This window comes from Azolla caroliniana, unplaced genomic scaffold, assembly GCF_043228905.1.
Source record: "Azolla caroliniana isolate FFs.n. ecotype wild unplaced genomic scaffold, voAzoCaro1.0.p SCAF_17, whole genome shotgun sequence".
NCBI lineage: Eukaryota > Viridiplantae > Streptophyta > Polypodiopsida > Salviniales > Salviniaceae > Azolla > Azolla caroliniana.
In genome coordinates this window covers 3,181,109-3,201,763 of record NW_028230452.1, presented here as the reverse complement: position 1 = coordinate 3,201,763, position 20,655 = coordinate 3,181,109, and the positions used below count along the sequence as shown (strand labels likewise).

Here is a 20,655-nt window from a genome sequence, read left to right as displayed (position 1 = left end):
TCAAGCTCAACCTGAGGTAGGGTCGTAGTGTCAACCTTTGTGGCAGCCGATTCTTCCAACCGACTTCTCCTGCGTCGCTTCGCCTTGCTCGCGCTCCTTGTCCGGTCCGGTTCCATTTGCCGCGACCCCTTTGGTTCTGCACACCTCGACCTTCGGCATGTCTGCTCAATAGGCCCATCTTAGCTCCTTCGCTGCTATGACTCTAGCGCTTGCCGATCCATCGGTTCCACTGCGATGACATCGACTTCCGCTGCGTCCGTGTCTCCTTGGCCTCTCGTTGATCCGACTCATCCGGATCCGTTTGTTGATCCGAATCGGCTGTCTCCGACTCGTTCCAGCTCTTGTCTGAATCGGTATCCTCCGATTCGATTTTCGGCTTCAGGCCTCTCACCACATCGGACCACGTCCGGATCTTGGCCTTCTCCGTGCTTCCCTTGGCTTCTTCAGCCGGTTTACCGAGGTCGAATTCTTCATTCGACTCTGCATCATGGCCATTACGATCGTGATGACCTCCGCATAGCATGCACTTCTCTTCCTGAGTGTACACTTCTTCTTCACAACCGTTTATTCCGACCTGTTCGGATGTGCCAACTTCCTTCGTCGACTTGGCTTCATTTTTCTTCTTGTCTCCACCTCTATCGGTTCTTCTCTTACCTACGGGTTCAACAGTTTTTTTGCCTTTGCCCGCGGTAGAGTCTTTGCCCTTGCGTCTCCCCCTCAAGCGCGGTAGAGTCTTTGCCCGAATATCCAGAGGTGTCTCAAGTTCGGCTTGCGCCCGAAATACAACTTGTGACTTGACACCTTGTCTCCGATCCAGTTTTGGATGTAAACGGCAATTTGGACCGCCTCCGCCCAGTAGAACTTGGGCATGCTCTTTTCCTCCATCATTTCCCTAGCTGCCTCAATCAGCGACCGATTCTTCCTTTCGGCCACACCATTCTATTGCGGTGTGTATCTGCAGCTGAATTCTCGCCAAATTCCTTTTTGTTGCAGATAGTTGTTGAATTGGCCGGAAAAGTACTCTTTTCCGCCATCCGACCGTAGGCATTTGATCTTCCTCTCCGATTCCCATTCCACCATCTTCTGGAGGCTCCGGAAACACTTGAAGACTTCGCTCTTCCACTCAATGAAGGAGACGAAATATCGACTCCCGCCAATGCTAACATTTTGTGTCGGTCCCCACACATCCGAATGGATAAGATCGAGCTTGTTACGGCTTCGATTTCTTTCGGTGGGGAATGGAAGCCGGTGTTGCTTCCCGAGTTGGCAAGCTTCACAAATCTGGGCTCTCCGGCCGCTAAACTTTTGCAAACTGAAAACGACTTGTTCTGTTTGCAGGTCTTGAAGCCTTCAGTAGTTGACGTGGCCAATCCGCTTGTGCCACAGGTCGATATCCGACTCGACCTTCTGTCCTTTGGCGAGCAGTGCGGTGCCGATATCATTGGTGTTGAGGATAAACATCCTCCCATCTCTGTGCCCTTGCACAATAACTTCGCCCTCATCCTCAATGAAGCACTCGAGGTGCGTAAACCGCACCTGCATCCCCTGGTTGACAATCTGTCCGACCGACACTAGGTTCTTCGTGATCGTCAGAACATGTAATACATTCATCAGCTTCCCCCTCTGTCCAACGTGGCTCAAAGGGACTTCTCCGACGTGCACGATCGGGTGGGGAGTGTCGTCTCTAGTTTCGACAACTCTCGGTTGATCCGGCTTCTCCAAAAAGGAGAACCACTCCCCGTGGCTCGTCATGTGGTTCGATGCACCGGAGTCAACATACCACACTTCCTCCAATTTGGAGGTGGTCTTCTTCATTGAGTTTGCGTTGTGCTTCATCACCAAGGCTGGCCCCTTACCGTTCTTGGATCCTCCCGATCCGTTTGCGTAGTGAGAGCTTTGTCGGTCTTGCCGGATCCGAATTTGTCCGAATCGGCACGCTTTCTCCAGCATTCGCTTTCCCTGTGGCCCTTTTTGTCACAGTACCAGCATTCCGTAGCGGATTTGTCTTGCCGGCCTCCGGCACCACCTTGACTCCCCCTTCTTGTGGAAGTCCCAGAACTGTTGTCGGCACGTTCACTGTGCCTTCGTTCCTGCTCTTGCCGGCCGCCTCCATTGCGTGCCGACCTGCCTCGTCCACCACGCCCACGGGACCGATCCGCTCCCGTGTACAGCATCCGGCTGTCTGGGGATGCACTAATAGATGCATCAGCGTGGTTCTCCTCTACAAGGAGCATCGACTGTAAGTCAAAAAATGAGGGCGTATTCTCCCTTGTACAAACCGCAGTCCGGAAAGCTCCGAACTTGGACGCCAGTCCTCCAAGACAGACCTGCACCATCTCGTCTTCCTCTACGGTAATGTTAATAGAGGCAAGCGAGTCACAGATCCCTTTGATCCAGGCTGTGTAATCTGCCACCGACATGTTCTTCTGTCGAACATTGCTCAACTCTTGTCTGAGTTGCAGCTTCCGGGCAGTGGTGCTTGCGGCGAAAACCTTTTTCAAGTTTCCCCAAGCATCCTTCGGTGTCTTGGCATCACGGATATGGCTAAGCAGCTGGTCACCGACACTGGACGCGAAGCAGTACATCACACTGCTTGCCGCCTGTTCCCACACTGGGAAGTCCTTGTGTCGTCTCCGGTGCTAAGTCGTTCACTACGTCAACATAACTCCAGTAGCCATGCCCAAGTAGGTACTGGTGCATCTTGTATGACCAAGATGCGTAGTTGGTTCTGTCGAGCTTCTCCACCGGGAGCGACGTAGCCATACCTCTATCCATTTCTCCTTTGTGTCTGCTTTCCGATCTGTTAGGGTTTCCTTCACAAGCGTAGATGTCTGCAGCAGAGGTTCTCAACCCACGCACTCTGATACCATGTAAAGGATTGCTTGCGGAAGCGTTAGAAAGAACAATACACTGAGAGAGAGAGAGAGAGAGTACGCGGGAGAGAGAGAGAGAGAGCAAAACACACTATTTTCCAAAATTATATGAATACTTTGTGCTCTGTATCTACAACGCGCTCATCAGCGCTATTTATACAAGTCCACACGGGACTGTTAGAAGTACGGTGTACTTCAATGCTCACACGAGCATCTGACACTAACTACGAGACTATAACTGCCTAGTAGTCTAACCTATACTAGGCTTCCGGTTACGGATTGGATCCGGCATACCGGCTCCTCTCGTTTACCGGTCCTTACTGCTTACCAGCTCAGTTGCTCACCGGCATACCGATTCCTCTCGCTTATTCAGCCGGTCTGGCTCTGGTTGAGCTTGCCGCTCAATAGGAAATGGCAATGTGCTAGGACTAGTTTAATTTCCATCCAAATCTCTCGAAAAGGAGCGGGAGGTCAAAGGGTTTCGATGCAAGTGTGGCCTGGTGATCCCGATGTAAAAGGCATGTCAACCATATCTTCTAGGTGGCGTAACTCACATTCCCTTATCTTCTTGATTGCTTCTACACAACAAATGACTTGGAAACCTGGTATCCGAGGGCCTTTTCTACTAAAACAAGGGACAGGCTGATGTGGTGCAGGTGTATCCACGTTCATCGTCCCCCCTATCCCTAAAAAATTTCAGTGGTTACATATTAGTGTATATTAGGAAGATTATGGTTAACACTGTGTAGCTTTTTCTCTCTATGTTTAGCTCTAAGATAAACCTACGTAATATCTTTATATCCGAGGTATCCAATAGTTGGGAGAGGGTCCTAGTATGTCTTGGTATTATTTCCCTTATGTCGATGTAAGCTAGACACTTGCATGTAAAGTGATACTCATCCTTTATCTCTATGTTACAGAAGCTACATATCCCATCCTCTTTGGAGACTCCATTAACACGACCTAACCCTTATTCTAGAGAGTGAGTGAGAGAGAGAGAGATCGTGTGGTCGGCATGGTTGTCCAGAAGAGACCAGAGTGTGCCATTCGGAAGAGCAATGCGAGCACACACGAGATTCGAATTTTTGTGTAGTGAGTGAGTGAGTAGGGAGGCTATTAACCAACACTTAACACTTGCTTTTGACATGGGGCACATTTTCAAGATGTTGGAAGCTTGAGAGAGAGAGAGAGAGAGAGAGAGAGAGAGAGAGAGAGAATCATATATATAGAGAGAGAGAGAGACAGAGACAGAGGCATAGAGAGAGAGACAGAGAGCTGCCCACCAAGACCTCTCATGCCATGGTGGTATCAGGTCCTCTCCCCAATGGTCAGCAGACCACGCCATACCCACCATCAGAGCAAGAGCTAGAGCTCCAACAGGAGGAAGAAGATCCTGAAGAAATCGAAGATGAAGAAGACATGGAGGAAGAAGAAGAAGAGGAGGAGGAGGAGGAAGAAGAAGAAGAAGAAGAAGACCAATTACATCGTCATCGACAACATACAGAAACAACAACCGCTAATAGTGAATACCAGAGTGCTTCCTCTAATAACAGTAGACATTCTAGTTCTTCTTCCAAGTCCCCTCAGCTTAAGAAAGCATCTCTTTCCAACATTCCTTTCCCTCTCGCGAGAGTGAAGAGACTCATCAGAAACGATGGAGATACTCGCATGAGCTCTGAAGCTTCCTATGTCATCGCCAAAGCTGTGGTATGTATGTCTAAAGCTTTCTCTTTCTTTATTGTGATATGCATATCTATAAAAAAACATCTTTTTCGTTGATGTCGTATATATATGCATCTCATATTCTTTCTTCTTTACATGTATTCGGTACAAAGAAGGTGCCGTTTTCACTAATTGTCTAAAATTTGAACTTTCTGCTTGAAAATACTTATAAAAAGAACACAACTCCACTATTTTCTTTACAAATTTATATATTTGGAAATAAAGGCAAAAAAAGAAATTTAAATATTTTGAAAACAATTATGTGTAACTGCTTTTTTCAATCAATTCCAGCCTCCAACAGATATTAACATAATTCTCTCCCTCTCTCTCTCTCTCACACACACTCACACACACAATTTCCATATAGATGCTCATCATTGAAAATGAATTTATTAACACTTCACATTATATGGATCATCTACCATAAACTAATTTCATAACTTTCAATGTAAATAGCGATTTCCTTTTTCTTTCTAAGAAATTAATGTTCCAAATACCCAGTAACTTTTAAGTTTAGAGCACCGTGTCTCACTCTTCAAGCTTTCCATAATATAGATGATTGCTTTTGCAAGCTATTTTATTCTCTCTCGCTACATTTTGTAAAGATTGATAATTGTTTGTGGAAGCTATTTTGTTCTCTCTCTTTGGCTGTTGGCTTGGTGGTTAATACTGTAGCATCAAACATCATAAAATTGAGAAAGTTTGATCCTCACCATGGACTAGGCCCTGTCTCATAGATCACAATTGCTCTTCTGTGAACGTTAAAAATAAATCTATCTATCTAAATATAAAATTCATAATAGATTCATGATTGATTTTACAATATCTTTCTTTCACCCTCTCCAAAACGTGTAAAACATTGATGATTTATTTTGCAGGCGTTGTTTCTAGAGAAGTTTGTAGAGCTATCATTTGAACACATGATTGGCGATAGAAGACATAGTCTGAACTATAAGGATCTTGGTGGGCTTCTTTTTCTTCATAACCCCCTTGTATTTATGTTTAATGAAATATTCATTGGCATGGATTTCAATTTTCTGATAGCAATTAAGAAGTAAAGGAGATGGAAAAGGGATTGCGAACTTTGCTCTAAGATGCCTGGAGACCTGATACAATGCATACTTCTGTAGTATGAATTGTTAAATTACAGCTTGGCATTTCACTTGATTAACCAGTGCACTATTTCAGTTGCATCTACTAGATCAGGCTAGATAATGGCACGTACTCATTGTAAAAATAGCAATTGTAAAATGTGAAATTGCATTGCATGGGGTAGCTATAGATTCTCAGGTCAAAGACCTTATGACCAGTTTCATTTGTTACTCAATGTAGAGGTTGTGACTGAAGCATTCGTTATGGAATGGTTAAGTGCTTGTAGAGAAGGATCTCTTTGTAGAATTTGCAGTAGATGGGTTGGACATTGAAACAATAATGGGAAGAACTGCAACAGCTGTGGGGTCAATTACACCAGGATTCTTAATGTAGGGGAAACAGGAAGAGACTAGTGCTCCAAAGAAGAGGATGTATAGGAACCAAATTTATGACTTGCAAATGACATGACCGCTTCCTTATGATGACATTGTGTCTGGTGTCTTATGATGTATCTTAATTCAAAAAAAAATTATTTTCGGTCTACAAGTAATTGAAGAAAAAATTGTATTTCTGATATTGCAGCAACAAATGTAAGAGCAGCAAAAAGGTTCCACTTTCTAGCAGGTAAAAGTAATGTATGATCTTGATAAACGGTTTTGTATTTTGGATGATATTTGCTCTCTATGACTCTCAGTTTTAACTTGGAATATAAAAAGAATGAATATCTGTACAATGAATTATAGATCTTCAGGGAAATACAAAATTTAGCCCTTGAGCTGTATAAAATTTGAGCTGATGAAGCATAAAAAAGAACCTCGTGCAATTAATTTTTTGACAGTTTCAGAAGCATAGAAGCAGGACCCTGAAAACTCCTATCCCTAGTCATTTGCATGAACTAAAATTGCAATCCTTATGTCTTCTTCATGTTATTCCTAGTCTGTCTTTCTGGCCCTAGGACTAGGATTATTGTCTTTAGTAAAAGTCATTTATTAGACATCTCTTAGGGTTGGACTAATGTGGATTTTACTGTTGATGAAATCCTCAAGCAGGCACAAAATAAGTAGACCATGTCGCTTTAGATAATAGTTTCTGTGCATCTTGTAGACTATGTTCTTTGATTAGGCTTTCAGTGTTTTCTCATCAGTAAATCTACATAAAGTAGTGAAATGGGCGTTAAGAATAAAGATTTTGTATGTAAACAAATGTTTGGTGTTGATTTGGTTGTCATTTGAGTATAACAGATTTTGTACCAGAAAAGGTGACGGCAGCTAGTGCGCTGAAAGAGCTAATGAAGGAGGAAGATTAAACACACAGCAGAAATAGTTTGGGCATATGCATGAATCGTACCACATCATTGGATGCTAAATGGCAGAGAGAAAACCGCCACCCTGCAAACATGGGAATTTGGACAAGAAAATTCTACATTATGAATGAAGCAAATATTTTAGCCAATTAGATGCAGCCAAGCATCCAACACATCCTGCTCAAATGTCGCTCTCTACTTTTGAAATGAGACGCAACAATCCTATAGTAGTAGTGCTAAAAGCGGTATACATCTCTGCATATGTTTATTGATTATGAAAGTATACCATTTCCTCTTTTATCCTTCTCTTGATTACTTTAATTTTGGTTATATTTCATGATTATATGTCTACTTTTGAAAGATGCGATATACTTGAACATTGGTTAATTTTGAAAACTCCTACACATCAAGTGATTGTGGTAAGGCATAATTCTTTTTTAACGATGCTTGTATCTACCAAATGTTTGTGAGTTTTGCATATTTTTGTCATGCAGAGGCTTTAACTCTACGGAGCATATTGTTGTATCATAATTAACAAATAGTTTTGAGCAAGCTATGCTTTCATTGTAAGACCATATATAATTATTAATGATCACCAAAAAAAATTGTTTTCAAATTCCAATATGCTTGCATTCTAATTTATCCTTGGGGGCATTCTCACTAGCTCATATTTGCAAATTATGAATCTTCCTTTTTAGTCTCAGTGAATTACATGGCTTGCTTGTTAGTCTCGGCTTACCTTGGAATCTGATTGCTTTGGTATCTTTAAAGTTGGCAATGGTGACCTACTGGGATAAAATCAGGTTTCCACGGTAATTATGAATTATCCACACGATAAGGGATGCGTTAAAGAACATGTAATATGCAACCTGACATAACAGTTGGATGGTGTAAAAATTTATAATGTAACAGTTGTAGAAGAGATTCTCGACCATTTGTTGTATATGCTATTATCTGGTTAGTAAAATATTAGCAATTGAGTGATGAGATTTTGAATTGGACAGCAGGGTAAAGCCCTACAACTTGACAGAAAGCTCTTTCAACTGAACTGACAATAAATCTTCCTTGAGTCCAAAAGCTATGCATGTTATGGAAAACTATCTATTAAGTGTGAATTATAAATTTTTTATGTTGCTATGCATCCATTCAGTCAAATGGTTAGATGACATCATGATACAAAAACATGCAATAAATCACCATAGAGCCATCCAATTTTTGGAGTTTGCTGCACTGATTTTACCATAGGCAATTTCATCATGAGTTATTAAGAAATAGATATAATATGCAACGAAAGCTAGAGTTGCTGTAATGATGTAGCAAAAAAATGTGAGGGAACACTAAAGGGTTATTATGATCAGAATACATTAAGGAGACATCTCAAAAGGGTAATAATTATGATCAAATTACATAGGAAGAAGAGGAGGTTCCATAGGGGTAAGTAGTTATGAGCAAACACTTGAAAAGAGACATTTCATTTTCATCTCAGCTCTTACCCATAGGGACAGCCTCTAGGAGCCTGGAGTAGTAAAACTTGGTAGAAGTCATATCTCTCTGTCGGATTGTCCATCCGACGGCATTAAGAGCTTCTTCGATTTCGGCCTCCGAATGTAAATAAGCCCTGGTGGCCTTCGAGGGTCCAGGAAAGAGCTCTCCAATCCTCTTCAACAGAACCAACAGAGGCATCTTGGGGGCAAAACTAATGATAAGCCTTCTCTCCGCGAGAGAAGCAAGGTGTGCAATCATGCCTCCCACCTTCTCTTGAGGGTAATGTATGAGCACATCTATGCAAGCCACAGTGTGATACTTCCCTTGCAACGATTCGAGGTCGCTGGTCTGGAATTGTGGCGTGGTTAGGGTTAGGGTTTCGGCGCGAGGAGATGCGGCTTTGTTCTTCTTCGCTTCGTCGATGGCCTCTGCAACTCTTCTCGATGCCTCCGATACCATAGCTTCTGAGATGTCGCTAGCACTCACAAGGGCGCCTTCAAGGACCATAGGGATGGTTAAGCTACCTGTGCCACACCCTGCATCACACACACTCACCCCTTCCAGCCCTTCCTTCTGCTTCAAGAAGGCTAGCACCTTCTCTACCGTGATGGCATGGCCTTTCCGGATGTCCAACTGTACGTCATTGACATCATCTGTGGTTCCATAGATGCGGCGCCACCTGTCGAATCCGGCTGTGTTGAAGTAGTTCCGCACCGCGTCCTTCTCATTCCCTCCCACTGTCGCAGCTTCCTGCTGCCGCCGCTTCTGGGGGTCTGCCAGAGACAGCGTGGTAGCGAGAATGGCTATGACCCCTCCACTCGCCAGAGCCAACCCTAGGCCCGAGCTGCTACTCGCATCCTCGAGGAAAGCAAGAGGAAGATGAGGATCGATGCTGAAAGAAGCCATGGGAGCTGGGAAGCTTGGAGCTCTGGAGGAGAAGAGGAAGGAGGCGCCATGGGTGGGTTTAATGGAGGTTCTGGGGGAGAGGATGGGAGCAGGGGGAGGAGTCATCAGGCGAGCATGGAGGTGAAGGCTCGCCATTGAATGAATTCAGGTAGCTGCTAGCTTGCAGCTGATTCCTGGCAAAACAGAACAATCTCTGCAGAGAAAAAGAGACAGAGACAGAGAGACAGAGAGACCTCCTCTTTGCTCTGTGTGTTATTTCTTTGAGAAATGGATATGGATGAGGATGGGATCTCAAAGGCCCCATCCATTGCTTGGCCTTTGGATGAAATGGCCTCCAAACCAGACCTTTTTTTTCTTCTTTTAACTAAATGGGCACCCCCACACACATACATCCCAATGTGCCATCATAAAAAACAATCGGACTCGTGGCCATCATAACAAATCCGGACTTGGGCACCTTAATAGACAGGACAGTCTATGCACCTTCACAGACAGTCAAAGAGACTGCCTTTCGGATTCGCAAAACAATTAGGTCACAATCGACCCCCCCACCCCCTCCCGATTGATCCATAAAAGCATGGGATCGAACCCATTCGTGTGTGCTTGCAATGCGCATCATCCTGACCATGAAGTTAGCTTCTTTAAGCAATCCCTCAGGCAATCTCTATTTGATTGTTTGCAACTTAGAGACATCACACTCCAAATTTACAACCTTTGCTTTGCGTGCTTTTAAGCTCTTTAGTGTCTAATCGACACTTGTATATTTTTCTTTATTCTTTGTGGGTTTTCACCTCTGAGGTTTCCCACTAGTAGTAAAAGTGTTACTAAAATAAAAATAAAAATAACCATCTCATTCATTGTCGTCCCCACAATTTCATAGGAATCAATATGAAGTTTCTCTCTGTGTTGTTGTATATTTATGTTGGTTGCGTTTTGCCCATTCTATTACATTACATTGACAAAGATTTGAACAATTAACTATGCTCACATGCAAACCAAACATGGAGCTGATTAAATGTAAGGAAGAAAAATGTGTGTGGCGCAACCTAAATTGGAGCATTAAATCTATGTTGCAGCTGACTTGAGCAATGGGATTGATTGCCTCTTGGATTCCATTGTTGCTACTAAGAAAATGCAAACATCAAAATACAAGAGAATTGTACTAAAATTTAATCACTACGTCACTAAGATAGTGGGAAGAAGTGCACTTTATATAGTGAGCCCAATTGGTAGTATGTTGTCCAAGGTGTATGTCTACAAAATAGCAATCCACATTGTAGCCAACCAAATAGTTGTCTATAAGTGAATGGACCTATCTTTACCTAATATACTCCACAAACGTATTATACATGTATATTTATAACTACATTATACATATTCTTACCAAATGCTCTCATATGGGCTTCAAACTCTACTTCATCACAAGTTACGAGCATCTCATCTTAATGAACAAAACTCTAAGTCAAACTCAAATTTTTGCCAACAAGAGTACCATGCATTGCTTTAAAGGTCTCTTGTTAGAAATCTTTACATACAACTCATGCCCAAGCCACTCTTTATGTTCTTTGACGTATCATGCACACTCAAACTCCAATAACCCTATTACACTAGAAATACACAGGCATATCATCCCAAAGTTTCATAAAATGCCTCAGGCTAGAGACGACAATCTCAAATATAAGAAAGGATGACAAATTCATCATCACAAGTCTCCTCTTTAAGGAGTATATTGATGTTAACTTTTTCTCATATTTTTCATATTTTATAGAATGCTATCTTTGTAACATTTCAAGTATCCAAGAAATGGAGAATGTTCTTGGTACAAATGCACGGTGATAAAAATGACTAAAGTGAGACATCAAAATTTTAGCCTTCAACACACAAGCCATTTCAATATTCTCTTGCAGTTTACTTGAGGCTATGTTTTCCTATTTTGTTTACATACAAACATTCTAGTGATCACAGAAACGACATTCTTGATACAAATGTATGAGGCTAAATTGTTCATGAGCAAAAATATTGGTATGATAAAATCCGATAAGAATTGGTAGTGTCGACAAGGGATGGAAGGCAAAGTAGTTAGGTAGACATAGTTCACTTATGGTCATCAATTCAATCCTCAAAATATACATAATCCAGGATGTATCTATTTCTTTGAAGGAGCTATGGAAAAGAGATTGATCAAGCAACTTTTGCCAATACTCTAATACTCTAGAGTTGACACTAACTTCTTTACAGTGCACAAATTATTGAATCAAATCATTTTATTTGATATACTTCCACGATACAGACCACTCTGACATTGATATTATACATTGAAAATGGTAGGATATTGAAAAATATGATGACATTCAATATCCTAATTCCTAATGCTTGCAATGCATGTTAGATAATGATATTTATTTCATCTCAATTTCAGTTCAATGACACAGTAGAAAAGACAAATAGTATCAACCAACAAAGCATCATTTCCACACACAAATAGAAAGATTCACTGGCTTAAGAACTCATCACCAGAACTTGCATCAGTACACTCCCAAGTGCTTAGGCACCAATTTCTCCGAAAAGGCGCCTTCTTATCTGTAACACACCATATTTCATTCTAAATTTGTTCTTCCGTTTGTCATAATACAGCATGTACAATAACTTGTCACATTCATTACCTCGGGAAGCTTTTGCTTGAAAACGACACCTAATCTGGCATCCAATGTATTTTCACAGACAATGCGTCCATCTTTTGATGCTAACACAACACCTCCACTACTGTGCTATGTCAAGAAACACCTAGTCAGATTGTAGTCATGAAATGAAATCTGAAAAAGAAATATACGTACATACATCTCTCTCTCTCTCTCTCTCTCTCTCTCTCTCTCTCTCTCTCTCTCTCTCTCTCTCTCTCTCTCTCTCTCTCTCTCTATATATATATATATATATATATATACATATATATAGATTTAATATTACCAGAATTGTCCAGCACTCTTTGCATCCTGGCCAGGAGGCAAATATTTCTTTTCATCTAATTGAATATTCAGATAATCAGCACCAGTCTTTTCTAGATACTCGCTCTTTGCATTTTCCAAGATTGCATTGACCAGTCCAAGGTCACTCTCTCTACAGCGCAAGATAACAGACGGTTCTTTCAGGCGAAGCAAGCCCTGAAATGTTCATAACAATATTATATAAATGTCCCCAACACTTCAAGTCATAGACGGAGTGCCTTGGAAAACCGAGATATCATGGAATGTTGGGAGTTTACCTGAACAATCAAATCCTTGAGGAGGTCTTTGTAGCTGGCACTAGTCGTAACAGTTCCTAATTGTTTCTCTGCAGATTCTCTCATGCCCCGAACAAGATCATCTTGGGCTTGAAGAACTTTTAAGCGAGATGCATTCAATTGCATTGAGTAGTTACTATTGTACATAGAACATTATTATCAAGAAGCAATAGAAACACAATAAACAAGACACAATACTTTAGCCACAAATTCATCTTACATTTTCCTTTTTACTTCTAGCTGATTTTCTTTCCGCTCATATTCCTGTCTTATCTTGCGCTTCTCCGCCTCAACAATCTGCAGCTTCTCAATGTTGAACTCCTGCAACAGCAAAACCCTTAATAATTGCAAGGCTATATACATGTGATGCAAAAGCAAATTTATAAATATCCTGAAAATCTTTCAATGACAAACCAGCCTGAATTATTCATCAACTTAAGATGGACAACGACATTTTTCCAGTGATGTCATAAAATTAAAATATGGCCATTATATGATACCCTTGATTTTGCTGGTGCATCTGTTCACATTGTTATTTTGATAAAAACAAAAGAATCACATGAAAGAGAACATCTCATGAATAATATTCAAACATAATCAGAAGCATTTCATCTCGTGTTTTAGTATCTTTCACTTAATCATACGAGATGTACAATGTTGATGTAGATTGTATAATGTCAGTTTGAGAGATACAATAATGACATATAATAATAAAAGTTCCAAACATAATTGTTATTTAAGCCCTTGAACTACAGAGTGCAGACTATAGTCAATTAAAGAATGTCTAAAACTGTAGAGGGAAGAGAGATCTGGCACAGCCTTTTCAAAGAGAATACAGTTTCTTTTTCTTTCTAAAATTTCTTAGCAAACATCCCCAGATGCGTGATTATGATATTGATATTTACATTTAGAAATTAACACATAGAAACTCAAGAAAATTAATGGGAAAAGCATTCAACTAGGAATATATAATACTGATTAGCCCATCAAATTACCAAGAACGTCAAAAGTAGAATGGAAACAATTGAATGGTTCACAGTTTTTTTATTAGGAAATATGATAGGTTAACTGAACAATTCCTCAGAGTCCTCTTGTGCATATATTCATCCTGATTCCGACCACTGTCTTAAATTGACCTAGAGGCCATCTACTTAGTCATCCTAGCATATCAACACAATTTGATGTCATACAATGCAAGGAAATATTCTTCCATCTCTTGATTGAACCATAAATCTAAAAAGAACCAATGCATGTCCAATTTAGCTGACACACGAATAGGGAAAGCAAGCTTTGAGATATGGCATTGTAGTATAAATGGCAAGAAAATGATAACTCAAATTAAATCAAACATAAAAACTGACATTCATGCAAATCTGTCATCCAAGTGAGCTTTGTAACTCATATTGAAATTAGTTTTATGCTGGAGGGAGGATCATATGATTCTCGAAAATACTATTAGGTACATAAGATCAACTTCCAAAAAATCTGAGCAACACAACACAAGTATCCAAGATAAGTCATTAATATAAAAGTTTGTCAAGAAAATAACCAGTTCACTTGCTCAAGCTACACTATGCCGAACGGGCATTGTGTTCTTGAAAAATAGTACACAAATTAAGATATATAGGTCCCGAGAGTCAATAGTAACTGTGTCTGAAATCTTAACACTCCAATATGAGATCTGGCCTATATAGTGGAAGTCAACACTATTCTATATATTCTGAGATTCTCTGAGCATCGATGGTACTTTTGAGGGAGATAGAAGTCTTGAGAGTCTACAAATCTCTTCCCTTGAGGAAACATTAAGAATATACAGCAGTCAATATTGCATGAAAAGGTTTGGAACTCTTCAAATTCTCCTTTTGGGGAAAGATAATGAAGTGCGAAAAGTCAGATGTACATTGTACGTTTGAGCTTTGAAAGAGATAAGACGTTTGAAACCTTTCCAATGTTTCCTTTTGAGGAAGGATTAAGGATATTGTTGTATGGAATGTTATATGAAAAAATGCAACTCTTTAAAAGTTTCCTTTTAAACAAATATAATACATACTACAGCATGAAGTGTTGCTTAAAGATATTTGAGATTCTTCAAATGCATTCTTTTGACAATAAATTCAACCCACCTTCTGGTTTATGAATTTGAGTCGTGCGCTAGTTTAAAGGGATCAGCTTCTGGTTTAAGAACTCTCTCGTTCTCTCTATTGAAAGAAGACATTTGGCACACACATAGAAATCTCTGTGATAATGTAACGAATAGGAAGACATACCTCTTCAGCAGATACAGCAATCTCGTTAGCTTTCTCTTCTGCTTCCTGTCGGATGAATCGTACCATCTGGTGTACTTGCTTGGAAACATCGGAATCATTCATGGTGGAATGACTTGAGCTTCTGATGAGACGTATTCTGCAGAAAGAAAGGGAAAAAGAAACTAGAGATTCAGGAGAAGATAAAGAACAGACAAGCACAAAGATCTAAGGAGAAGGAAAGGAACATACAGTATCTGTGTGGATCTAAGAAACCTTCGATGCCGTATTGCTCGATCTCTTCTTCTTCTTCTTTTTCTTCTCCTTCTTCTTCTTCACAATGCTTTCTTCTGGTATAAATTGATTAATTATTTATTTATTATCTATTTGTATTTTCTATTTTAGTGAATATTTTCTATCTATTTATTCATTTCATCATGTTTTCTTTGCTATTTTTTATTTTATTTTGTAATTGTTTTGTTTTTTTATATATATAGCCTGTCTCCTTCACATGTATCTCTAAAATTGACTCCTTTTTCTTATTAGTCTGTTTGGTTTTTTGTTGGAATTGGAGAGAGGTCTTCTCTGCCCCTGAAGCCCAATTTGGTACAACCACATGAACCATGGCTTCAATGAATCAATCACATGTCACAATCCCATATCTTTCGACCTCCCTTCTCCGATGCCTATCTCAATTGAACACCATATGGACTGGGGTTTTTAATGAATCACATTTCATATTCCTGTCTTTGAGGTATGATCAATTAGTATCTACCCTATCTCAATCTTATTCATCGACAAATGCTTGTTGCAACAACACAATATGGACCTGTGCATGAATGACATGTTACATTCCCTTTTCTTCACGTTAATGAGATCGATACTTGGTCCAAATTTGAGGTAATGACATGCTATGTGGCATGGTAATTTACGTTAGTCGTTCCTTTCTTCGAGGATCGAGACGTGTTAGACTCTCAGAGCAAAGTCACTCATGTACTAAAACTTTGGTATTCGATACCCTTTGCATATTACGTCGATTTAATGGAACTAACAACCTATTTAATAATCTATCGTGTCCTCCACTTTAAGAATAAGTCACTTAGAACAACTTCCAAGTGTGAACATGTGATTTGAAGCATACATAATTAGGCAATGTGCTTGTGCAAGTAATGTGCTTGTTCTCCTCTTTTAATTCAATCACCCCGTTTATGTGCCATTCTTTTTTAGGAGAAATGGGTTTATATACAAACAATTGATTTTATTTGTCTAAACCTTTGCCCATGATTATGTCACACTATAGAAATATATTTCAATCTATCTAGTAACTGAACAATTTCTCTATTGTAATGGAAAACCTGTACTAATTTCCATTGAGGACAAAACTACCTAACTAGGGATAGTGCTCCCATGTAGAGTCACTTACCCAATCAATTATAATACACTTCCTAAAGGATAAAATTCCCAGGTTTGCAAGAATTGATGCAAGACTCACCTAACTAAGGGTAATGCCCACACATTTTATGTTATCGTTTCCGACAATAAACCATAACATGTATTAGTTGCATGTAGTCTCCATATACGATCAAATATCATTCTTTCATAGTTCGTGTGGAGCATACTATGTAGGGCAACGAAGGCTTCTCAATCAAACAAAATCATAAACATACATAGGATGGCATGTGGCATCAAAGTCCAAAACTCAGATATCATTCAGACAAATCTATGTAGACAGACTACTGGTTGCACACAGAAGGCGTGCCGTGCCATGTCCGAATGGTACTCAACAAGTTAGTTGAAAGAGGGGTTCTACATTGCATTGTTACCACACGGATTGTTCGAGGGATTAATGGGTCATGTCCAAAGAGTCTCTCGACGAATTAATGGGTCCTGTCCGAAGAGTTGTCCGAGGAATTAACAGGTCCTGTCCAAAGAGTCTCTCGACAAATTAATGGGGTCATGCCCAAAGTCTCTTCATTTGGGTCCATGGAGTCTTGGGACCTTTCCTAGCGTGAATTACAGTTTGGGTTGGCTTTATTGTTTGTTTGTGTGTGTGTGTGTATGAGAGAGAGAGAGAGAGAAAAGGATGGGCTTCTTCAGATCAAGTTTGGAGTCTGTATTTCCTTGCCTTCTTCACAAAAAGAAGAAATCAGAGAAGGAGAACCCTGCGATGGCATCTATTCCGATTTCCTACATCACAGCGACACAGCTCACAAAGCTTCAGCCCTCAGGCAATATCGCCATAGTCGATGTGAGGTACATCAATCTTTCCTTTATCTCTCGTTCTCTGTTATTTCTCTTATCTCTGCATGAAGATGTACGCAGAAAATCTGAGTCGTTTTTACTGAATATCCGAAATTGGAGTCGTTTTTATTAAATATCACTGTTATGATTATTTCTGCAAAAGAAATGCATTATTTGATCAAATTTACGCGTCTGATCTACATAACCATGGTGCCATTTGTGAACGGGTGTCACAATAGAGAATACCAGAGTTGTTGAAAACGCACGCACAGGCAGATAATCAGATGTATTGTATACATTTTGAAACGAGAGAATATGTATTGTAAATATGTAGATGTATGGCAAACAGTTTGAAACAAGAGAAGTTGTATGGTTCATATGTAGAAAAAAGGTTCCAAAGAGCGATGGTAAGATTTGTGCAAAACACACAGAGATAGGAGGACTTCAGTTGTGTAGTCTATTATGGTGCGATAAATGGCAACTAACACATAAGATCTCAAGGTGGTCATTCATAAATTGGAATAAATGCTTGGTGATGAATGGATGGCAATAGATGGAGGTTGAGGGTAGAAAAACACCCTCGCACATGGCCAAGATCCAACCGAATTTGGTAGAAACCTGGATTAGTCATGATTGGAGATCATTCACTCTGTCAGATGTATAATCTGTTGAAGATTGTGTGATGTATAATTAAAGCTATAGTAGCTATATTTTAGATGGCACAAAATTAGGAATGAAGAGTGTAAGCAAGGCAGGTAACTTGATCTTTTAGGACTGGATATGTTACTCAGACTTAGAGGTACTTTTTTTGGAATAGCGAGTATTAAAGAGAAGCCACTTTTTGAAATGAGATTAAAGGTGGTATTGACAGAGTTAAAGACAGAAATTGGTGTAGTAATGGGCTGATATCAGCAAGGCCCTGATGTTTATAGTTGGGTACAGAAAAGAACAAAGCGTCCCCTTCACTTTACAATATTCAAGGCGAGAAATAGTAGAATGAACTATTAATGATGACAATGATAATGGTGCTGAATATGTTCAAGATTATATGCTAATAATGTGTGCCATAAATATTGAAGGTATTGAAATTGTTGTAGAGAATTAATGATGCTTGTGGAGATGAACATAGACAGGAATGTAGTATTTGACTTTGTGGTTCCGATGTTATCGTAACCATGATCTATAAGCTTAATGGATCTTTGTAAGTAAGTAACCATGGCCTTGAGATTGAGCAATGTTTGTTTAGAAAAGAGGAAGAGGTTGACAGTGTGGAGGTTTGCCATACTCTACATGGTAATAATCTTGTCTGTATTGTTATGGTCCTGGCCATAGTTTGAAGGCTTTCCGTACATTTTATGTGAAGATTTTGAGGGGTTGGAATGTATTCAGAATCATAAAAGTAGGAGGGAAGAGAAATTCCATCGCATGTAAGTCACAATATTTAGAATGCTTCGATGAGATGCAAGAAAGGTTTTGAGAGAGGGAGAGAGAGAGTGAAGAGTGAGAGTGAAATATATTTCAAGAGAGTGATTAGTATGATTGGAATATACCAACTATGGTTTTAACGCTGAACTTCAGATGGAAATAATCGATGGTGAAGATAGCAAGAAGAGGAGGGGAATCCAAATAAAATCCCATTATCTCATCATCAGGAAAGCTAGCACGGCCCACAAATCCAAGGAAATGTTGAAGACATCATAAACTTCACATCTACTGTCTTATTTTGCTAAGAAAAGGAGAAGGAAAGGCAAAATAATATTTCTGTAAATGATGGTGATGTCTGTAATATTGCTTCATACTATCGGTTTGCAATTAAACTGATTATGGACACACCATGAAAGTGAAGAAGACTTATTTGTAAAAGAAGAATCAAAGGTCAATATTATTGAGGATATTATGCTGTGTGTTGGTGACGTTGATCATAAATACACGACACTTGATAAGGTTGAGCATACAAGGTATGGTAATTTTCAATATTGCAAAGTATAAAATGTCAAAAACCTATACTTTGCTTCAGTTTTCATAATCGACTTACCATGAAAACTTTTTAAAATGAAGCATGAGGGCCTATATCCTATGCATGCACAATATTCTTCATGCTGTAAATACTTGTTGTTGTTGTTTCTCACTACCTGATTTGCATGCAGGACAAATTTTCCACCAACTGTTATCTCTATTTCTGCAATTGTTTATGAATTGAGAGAGAAAGAGAGGATTTTATAATGAGGGTGAGGATAATATAACTAGTTCAAGAACATTTAATCAGGGATGAGGAAAGAAGTTATGACGGCCATATTGCTGGTTCATGGCACTTTGCAAGTGACACATTTCATGAGAACCTTCCAGATTTAGTGGGAAGAATCAGAGGCCAAGAAGTAGTGGTTTTCCATTGTGCCCTAAGTCAGGTTGATTTTGATTGTATAAATCTTTTCTTCATAACAAATAATCAGGCCATTTCTAATTTATTTAACTTTCAGGTGAGAGGACCAAAATGTGCAAGAAAGTTGGTAGAACATATAACTTTGTCCAACAAAAGTATGGATAAGGTTCCTCAGATATGCATCCTTGAGAGAGGTTTTAATGGATGGGCAGATTCAGGCCATCCGATTTGTCGCTGCCCAAAGGCGACTTGCAAAGGTTGCTAGTCTCTTTTGCACTACAGATGCCAAAATTCATGCAATAGCCCCTACTGGTCTGCAAACAACAATCAGGATAGACATTAAAAACAAGTTGAAATGTATGTTTTGTTAAAGATCTGAAATTGTATTGATAAATGTGGGTGATATCTTGTCTACATGTCACATTTAGATTCAAATGTGTGGGATATATGTTCTGGTGTTTTCTTTACAGATTGTGTGAAAATATATATGAATTATGTGAAACAAAGCCCAAACACAAACATTTGCCTACATAGGAAAAATCAGATTTGTTCATGCCAGAGGGAACGGTCATTAATCAATTTCATGCCATGAGTTTCTAGCTATATCTTTCTGTTTATGTTCTCTTTTAATTCATGAATAGTTGGCCAGAAGAAGCAGCTTTGGCCATGAATGATCTTACTATGCCCTCAATGCATGTTGCTCATCAGTCATGAATCAGCCACAGATATATTAAATGCCATGGCAATTGTAATTATTTCAATGGGAGTATGTATTAGTATGATTGTTAGAAGTATTGAGGATATCTCAGGATGAGCAATTGTTTGTGATAGTGCTAATGAGCAGTTTTGCTATAATAAATATATTGAAGGTAGGATGGTTTTCTAAGATTGAATTTGATGAAGCTCGAAGTAGTTTAGATAGCTCAGGTAGAAGGGTTCATTTAGGGGGCTTGAATGTGTTTCTCTTATTTTCTTATTTGCCAAACAACCCTTCATTCCAAAGCCACAGTTATCTTAAGGCATACACATATTGATACAACTCACCATTTTTTAGATTGATAAACCAATGACAAGTTTTCTATTCCTAGAAATTTATTGATATTGATCACATCTATATATGAGACATCGAACAA

At 39.6% G+C, this 20,655-nt stretch overlaps 4 protein-coding genes across 5 annotated transcripts; 2 read left to right on the top strand and 2 right to left on the bottom strand.

The window, feature by feature from the left end:
* Positions 1-4,119: 4,119 nt before the first annotated feature.
* LOC147852844 (uncharacterized) lies at positions 4,120-7,288 on the top strand. Of its 2 annotated transcripts, XM_087333677.1 has the most exons (4): positions 4,126-4,580; positions 5,474-5,558; positions 6,270-6,311; positions 6,929-7,288. In XM_087333677.1, exons 1-4 carry the CDS (start codon positions 4,173-4,175, stop codon positions 6,991-6,993), a joined length of 600 nt encoding a protein of 199 aa, XP_087189803.1. In that variant the 5' UTR covers positions 4,126-4,172; the 3' UTR covers positions 6,994-7,288. The 2 variants fall into 2 exon arrangements, with proteins under 2 accessions (XP_087189804.1, XP_087189803.1); XM_087333678.1 differs by lacking the exon at positions 6,270-6,311 and having other exon boundaries at positions 4,120-4,580.
* A 1,043-nt stretch (positions 7,289-8,331) lies between these two features.
* CHLM (magnesium-protoporphyrin IX methyltransferase) lies at positions 8,332-9,624 on the bottom strand. Its single transcript, XM_087333605.1, has one exon. The coding sequence runs from the start codon at positions 9,514-9,516 to the stop codon at positions 8,473-8,475; it is 1,044 nt and encodes a 347-aa protein (XP_087189731.1). The 5' UTR covers positions 9,517-9,624; the 3' UTR covers positions 8,332-8,472.
* Positions 9,625-11,766: 2,142 nt separating this feature from the next.
* Positions 11,767-15,279, bottom strand: LOC147852842 (V-type proton ATPase subunit E-like). The gene is made up of 7 exons (XM_087333373.1): positions 15,154-15,279; positions 14,926-15,061; positions 12,879-12,979; positions 12,641-12,794; positions 12,346-12,539; positions 12,045-12,144; positions 11,767-11,961 (listed from the first exon to the last, which is right to left on the bottom strand). Exons 2-7 carry the CDS (start codon positions 15,025-15,027, stop codon positions 11,926-11,928), a joined length of 687 nt encoding a protein of 228 aa, XP_087189499.1. The 5' UTR covers positions 15,028-15,061; positions 15,154-15,279; the 3' UTR covers positions 11,767-11,925.
* A 1,688-nt stretch (positions 15,280-16,967) lies between these two features.
* On the top strand, positions 16,968-19,925 carry CDC25 (Rhodanese/Cell cycle control phosphatase superfamily protein). The gene is made up of 3 exons (XM_087333553.1): positions 16,968-17,154; positions 19,409-19,547; positions 19,620-19,925. The coding sequence occupies exons 1-3, from the start codon at positions 16,985-16,987 to the stop codon at positions 19,785-19,787; spliced, it is 477 nt and encodes a 158-aa protein (XP_087189679.1). The 5' UTR covers positions 16,968-16,984; the 3' UTR covers positions 19,788-19,925.
* The last annotated feature ends 730 nt before the right edge of the window (positions 19,926-20,655 follow it).